Here is a 6,312-nt window from a genome sequence, read left to right on the forward strand (position 1 = left end):
GCGTTTCTATTCAGTAACCTATACACTGTCCCTGTACACAACATACTCTTCCCAATGTAAAGAGAATTATGGTAGACATGCATGCCAATCTACCTTGATATAAGGTTTTGGCAAAATTGACCCTTGCTTGCAAGTTTACAACTGTCATATAGAAAAGCCAGTGTGTGATGTTCACTAACTGATAGCCCCTCCTCCTTGCGTCAGGCCGACCCGCGACAGTGAGGATGATGAGGATGACGACAGACGAGGAAGGGGCTGCACACTGCAGTACCAGTACGCCCTGGTGCGGGTACTGACCCACTTTGTGGCGGAGCCCACGGACCCAGGCGGGGAGCTGGTCTACATGCTGGGCGCGGATTGGCAGGCGGACATCACGGACCTGGTGCAGGACTACCTGAAGGTGGAGGACCCGCGCATCGCCCGCCTTATCGACGGGAGGGTCCTCATGGGCAGAGACCTGGGCATCACCACCATTCAGGTATGCCCATATGGCGCCAAACAATTAAGTCGAATCCAGAGCTTTATGCCCAAATTATAAAGGTCACAGGGTCATTCTTGGGCCCCCCATCCACCCACTCCTAATAGCAAGCTTTGCCCCTCCCCCATTTGCTCTTGCTATGCAACTGAAGTGTTACTGACAGGCTATTCTCAGCATCTGTTTCTGTGTTCATGGCCCATAAACCTGTGTCTTATGTGCCTGCTATTCTGTGCCTGTGAAGAACATTAGGAATAGGCAGGTCTTGTGATATTGACAACACCACACCATACACATCTGCCACGTCAGGTGTGAAGGTGCGACTTGCCACATCTACATGCTAACAAGCTCGATCCCAGGATAGAGAACTTAGATCGCTGTTCCATTTGCTGCTGTCAGCCCTACAAAGGTATCAGATTAAGTGTCGTAATACGTGTCTCTTTGTGCCACAGAGTGTGTCTGCATAAGTCTGCGTACGGAGTTTAGGTCTCTTCTACTCTATCAAGTTCTTTGATACACAGTGTTGTTTTTGTTGTTAGAGTGGGCATATGCATGATTCTATATCACACACAGCGACGCCTTGGGACACGAGTTGTGAGGGCACCCCTTGGGAAGAGCTGCTATGGTTAGTTTAATGGAAATTCCCCTCGAATGAGTGATACTGGCTTGCACTGTGCTTGTCCCTCACTGTCACCGTTTAACACGCCTAAGCTCTTTTGATTTCTTGATGCTTCAAACTACGTCTCTCTCTCTCTCACTCTCTCTCTCTTCCTCTCTCCCCCCGTCGCTGTTGGAAATCCCAGTGGTGTCAGTCAACAAGTCAGGTCCTGGCATGAAGACATTTTGCTCGGTTCTGACATTTATTTCGAATTTCCCTGGTGTCGAAATCTTCCTTTGGTTGCCCGTTGGTGGTGTCATACACTATGCCTTGTCAAGCTCTTTCTCCCAAGCCTGTGGTTTGTTTGTCTTGGTGATTTATTCAGTTTTTTTATGTTTTAATGTCAATAAATGTCTAATTTCAAAGTTGATTTTTACAAGCCACCAACATAAACTAGGCTGTAATTTCCATGATGGCTTGTGATCAATGCAAGAGTTGTTAGTTGTTTATGTTTTGAATTAAACAATGTAAGGGGGTTTGTGAAGGGTAAAAGCAAAAATCTGCCTTTGAAAGCCATCAAATGCAGAATGAGGGCTTTGTTGAAATGACAGATTTTATTTTATAGAGGATTATGAGGAATTAGAGTGCCAGAATCCGAGCCCAGACATGAATGGGTTTTCATGTATCCGACTGATGTTTGGCTTGGCTATCGCTTTGCAGGTAATCTCGCCGCTCTCAGACTCCATCTTGGCTGAGAAGACCGTCACAGTCTTGGATGACAAGGTGACCGTCTCGGACCTTGGCGTGCAGCTGGTGGCCTCTCTCAGCTTGTCCCTGCATCCCAGTCCTGCAGACAGCCGCGCCATCTACGTCACCACCACCGCGCAAGACCTCTTCAATGCACCCAAACAGGTGACGTCCAGGAAATCCAACTCTTTTATTTTTTGTAATCTTTTTTTTTGGCAGGTTGTGTCCTGTCAGGGGTATGACGTTTTTATTGGTCATTGAATGAACCTCTGTGCACAGGTCACCATATTGCACCATTCATTGCATGGTCGAGAAGCATTGTGCAGAAAAGTAGAGTGTTAATTAGAGGCTAATCTGAAGTTAATGTGAGCATGATAACAATAATGTAAGTGTACTGTATAACAATTTAGTGAGGTGTCAGACGGATTTGTTATAGTGTCATTATTCTAACCCCTCACTCGGATGCACACAGATGTGCAACCAACTGCACTTCTTTGACCTCGCTAATGTAATGTTGGGGGTGTGATGGAAGCACACAGAAAGGCTGAGAAGGGTCAGGATCATTTTCTGGCAGAATAAAATGACGGCTGGAGGATGGCTCCTTTTATAGGTCTACATTCTAGTGCTAGATTGTTAATGAACAGTTTAGTCATATATTTGTCTTGAATAAATTACAATTGTAGATTAGACTAAACTCAAATATTGTTTCTAAAAGAACTAAACAGATGTCTACGTGGAAAAGCTAAAAGGTTAAGCAATGTTTCACTAAACATCTAAGGCTCCATCTCTTAGCAAGGTGTTGTTTCTTTTGTAGCATTTTTTATTATGCCAATTGCATGCTAATATGATTTAGTCTTTGCAGAGTATGTGTAACTAAATGAATATGCTACCCCACAAACCTAATAAGCACTTTGTGTGCGGTCATGTTTGTGTGTCTGGTTTTATCGACATATGCTGTCCAATGCATTTCATGTGTCTTTCATTCTCCCCTCATTGTCACACCATAGCTTGTTCAAAAAAACTATTTCTGATATAGATACTCATTTAATCACTTTCCTTGAATTGCTTTGGGTGTTATGTATGCAAAATCGGGTTTTGTTTAAAAATAAATCAGCAGAGTTCCTGTTTATGGTCTTCTTCCAGACTAAAAACAACTTCAGCTGTCTGAGCTTCTTTGCAGTCATAAAAACAAGCATTGTATGTGCAATCATATCAAGGTCAAAGTTCCTTATTTTAGCCAAGACAAAATGTCTCTGCATCTTGCTTTATTCCTGCACGTTCCATACATTTAAGTGTTAGTTTTCTGTCATCTTCTAAACCTGACTGTTTACTTTATCTCGTCTGATTTTTGAGTTTTTACTTCTGCCACTTTTCAGGAAGCTGTCATCAGCGCCTGGATCCAGTACAGTGACGGCTCCGTGACACCCCTCAACATCTACGACCCCCGGGATTTCACCTTGACTGCCACCTCCCTGGATGAGGCAGTGGTCTCCACCTACCAGGACAACCCACAGAAGTGGCCCATGGTGCAGGCCGAGGGAGAGGGCCAGGGGGCCCTGGTCAAGGTGGAGATGGTCATCTCCGAGACCTGTCAGAAGTCCAAGCGCAAGAGCGTACTGGCGAGTGGCGTGGGCAACGTGCGGGTGAAGTTCGGCCAGAACGACGTGGAGCAAAGAGGCGGCGGTGGTGGTGGCGGGCAGGACGAGGGTGAGGGTGGCCTGGACAACAGCACCAGCGAGCAGAGGCAGAAGGGTCAGGGGGAGGAGGGGAAAACGGGGTCAGAGTACACCAAGTTCACCAGCGCTGCCGCCGACCGAGAGGAAGGCGCGGTGAGGAAGGTAAGCACCACAACCAAGACCACTGTCACCAAAAAGTCCCCTGGGGCTAAGCAAGGAGGCGGCGGTGGCCAGACCCCCGTAGGCTACACCAGCATCCCCGCCCAGGTGGAGCTTCCTGGGGGGGCTGAGACTGACCTGACCCAAAGCCCGCGTGGGCTGTCTGACCTGGAGATCGGCATGTACGCCCTGCTGGGGGTCTTCTGCCTGGCCATCCTGGTCTTCCTCATCAATTGCGTGAGCTTCGCCTTCAGGTACCGCCACAAGCAGCTGCCCGTGCTGGAGCAGGGCAACATGAACCACGCACACGACTGGGTGTGGCTGGGCAACGAGGCCGAGCTCATGGACCATCACCATCACATCAACCACCACGGCCCGCTGCCCCACACCGACGAGTGCACCACTGCCATCGACCGGAGCGACAGCTGTGAGGAGAGCAAATACCTGCTCAACGGCAGTGGGACTCTCAAGGGCGGCATTTCGGCCCATGGCCAGACCCTTCCCCGGACTCTCTCCGACCCGCGCGGGCCCTGCGTGGGCAAGGACCCGTCAGGCAAGGCCGAGCCCCTGAATAACTCGCCCCGGGCCTCCAAGGGCAAGCGGGTCAAATTCACCTCCTACGCCACAGTGCTGCCGGATGAGGGAGGGCCCTACACCAACTCAATCCTCGTTGGCAACGAAGACGACATCAAGTGGGTGTGCCAAGACATGGACTTGGGACAGTCGGCTGAGATCAGAACCTACATGGAGAGGCTACAAGACAATCTGTGAGAAAGTGATGTGGGGGGGAACTGGACTCGACATAAATCTCACCTGTATTGCCTTTGCGGTTGCGGTTACTTTCATGAAGGACTTAAGACAAGGAGACGTCAAATGGTTTGGAATGCAATGCAAGTGACATTCATCAGTTGATATGACAGTGACCTATCAGAGTGAGGGGTAAAATTGAATCGTGTTGAACAGTTGTCCTGGCTGGCTCTGAAACTTTTACTAATGCCAGTCGAGGGCCTGAGAATAACTCATTTAAGACAAACCACTGGATGGTGAGACCATGTAAAGCATACAGAAACTGGTGTACATTTATTTGAGTATAAGAATTTAGAAGAGCAAGAATTGAGTTTTACCTTTTTTTTGGTTCAAAAAATCATTCAGTCGGTTTTGTTGTGTGACTTCTGACTTTAGCTAGCAGACTGTGTGTGTACCATCTCATGCAGTGCTTTTTTGACCAACACTAAATGCTCCATTAGTTGTGTTCATTTCTGTAGTCTACATTCGATGGTTGGATATCCTTTTCACCCTTGCCACCTCCATCCAAAATCGATGTGCTTTGTGTCGCTTGTAGACATCATTACAAACCCGTACCTAATCTGACTCCACCAACCCACAAAACTGTAACCATCTTTTAGGCACTTACACGTCCATTTAGACATCCCATCATCACACCTGTGCCAACCATGCCCCAGCCAGAAAAAAATGATTAATTACATATTCTTTCTTACCTTATGAACTTAACAGTACCGCCCTACCTTTCTTTTGCAATGAATGTTTAGAGGAGTAAGAGATTTTTGAGCGTCCATCACACAGCCTCACGGCAGCTGATGGAAGAGCTCACTTGCACAATCGGATGGAGCCACAGTGGTCCTCCTCCTCCTGCTATACTCACTACAGAGCTGCCTACCCTTGTTTAGTCTTTGTACAGCATTATTATGGCAGCACAACTGTACCAGTAATGCGAGGCGCTCAAACCTTCTGTCCTTGGCCTTGGTGAGATGAGAAAGGTCCAAGGGTGGTCTCAAAAAGTAGCACTTCAGTATCTAGAACTAAGGGGAAAGGAACCGTCTGTGAAGAGATAGTGAACATTATTCTGTACAGATAGATATTCTTCTACTAACATAAATGGTCAAGAGTATGAATGCTCATTTTATGTTTGTTGTTCTTTTTTTTTAAGGTGTTCATAAACTTTATTTGCAGTCTTCCCAGAAGTTTAAGACACTATGAGGTGTCTGTATGCTCCAGTGAGGGTTCTGTTTGTCCTACACTGTTTCTCCATTCTCTAATTTATTTGACGATGCTTGCAGGTGAGAAGAGGCTCAAAAGACCTCTTGAACAGCTCAGGTGAAAAAAAAATGTTTAAAAGAGAAATTGATAGGGTGAAATCTGAAATAGTAGATTGTAAGAATGCAATATTTATTTGTAAGTGTAACATGAAATAGGATGTAAATAAATCACTAAAAACCTTGTGAAAAGCAAGTCTAGGTCATGGCCTACATGGTTAATTTTGTACATTTTGCATAGAAGAGAAACAGAAGATTTTGCATTGATCCACCATCTTGGATTAGTCTCCCAAAAGCTGTACACTGCTATGATCTTCATAACTGAGAGTTTTTCTCTGATTCAGTGATGGCCATAGATGCAGCAGCACCATGAGGATTTGGGGAAACTGAACCCTTAGCTTTTTTTAAAGACCATTCTCTACCCTTCATCATGTATCATTCATGGAATGGGGATTGCACAGGGATACCTACACAGCCATCAATACTATCTCGCATTTTGTTTCTTGTCAGGCTGCTATGGACCTGCCACACAAACACATGGGGAAAAATGACCACTAGAAGGATGCCAAGCTCACTTCCCCGGCACATTGCTACTCTACGAGG

At 46.5% G+C, this 6,312-nt stretch overlaps 1 protein-coding gene across 1 annotated transcript in view; it reads left to right on the plus strand.

Moving 5' to 3' along the window:
* The window catches only part of LOC308376675 (transmembrane protein 132C), a gene marked incomplete at both ends in the record, with an annotated part of 164,422 nt that extends 159,996 nt beyond the window's left edge, over positions 1 to 4,426 (plus strand). The window contains 3 exons of the mRNA XM_080853113.1: positions 205 to 478; positions 1,794 to 1,985; positions 3,197 to 4,426. Of these exons, the coding sequence (XP_080709239.1) occupies positions 205 to 478; positions 1,794 to 1,985; positions 3,197 to 4,426 (1,696 nt within the window). The remainder of the gene's footprint in view (positions 1 to 204; positions 479 to 1,793; positions 1,986 to 3,196) is intronic.
* Positions 4,427 to 6,312: the final 1,886 nt, after the last annotated feature.

The sequence above is a fragment of the Sprattus sprattus genome, assembly GCF_963457725.1.
Source record: "Sprattus sprattus genome assembly, chromosome: 15".
Lineage (NCBI taxonomy): Eukaryota > Metazoa > Chordata > Actinopteri > Clupeiformes > Clupeidae > Sprattus > Sprattus sprattus.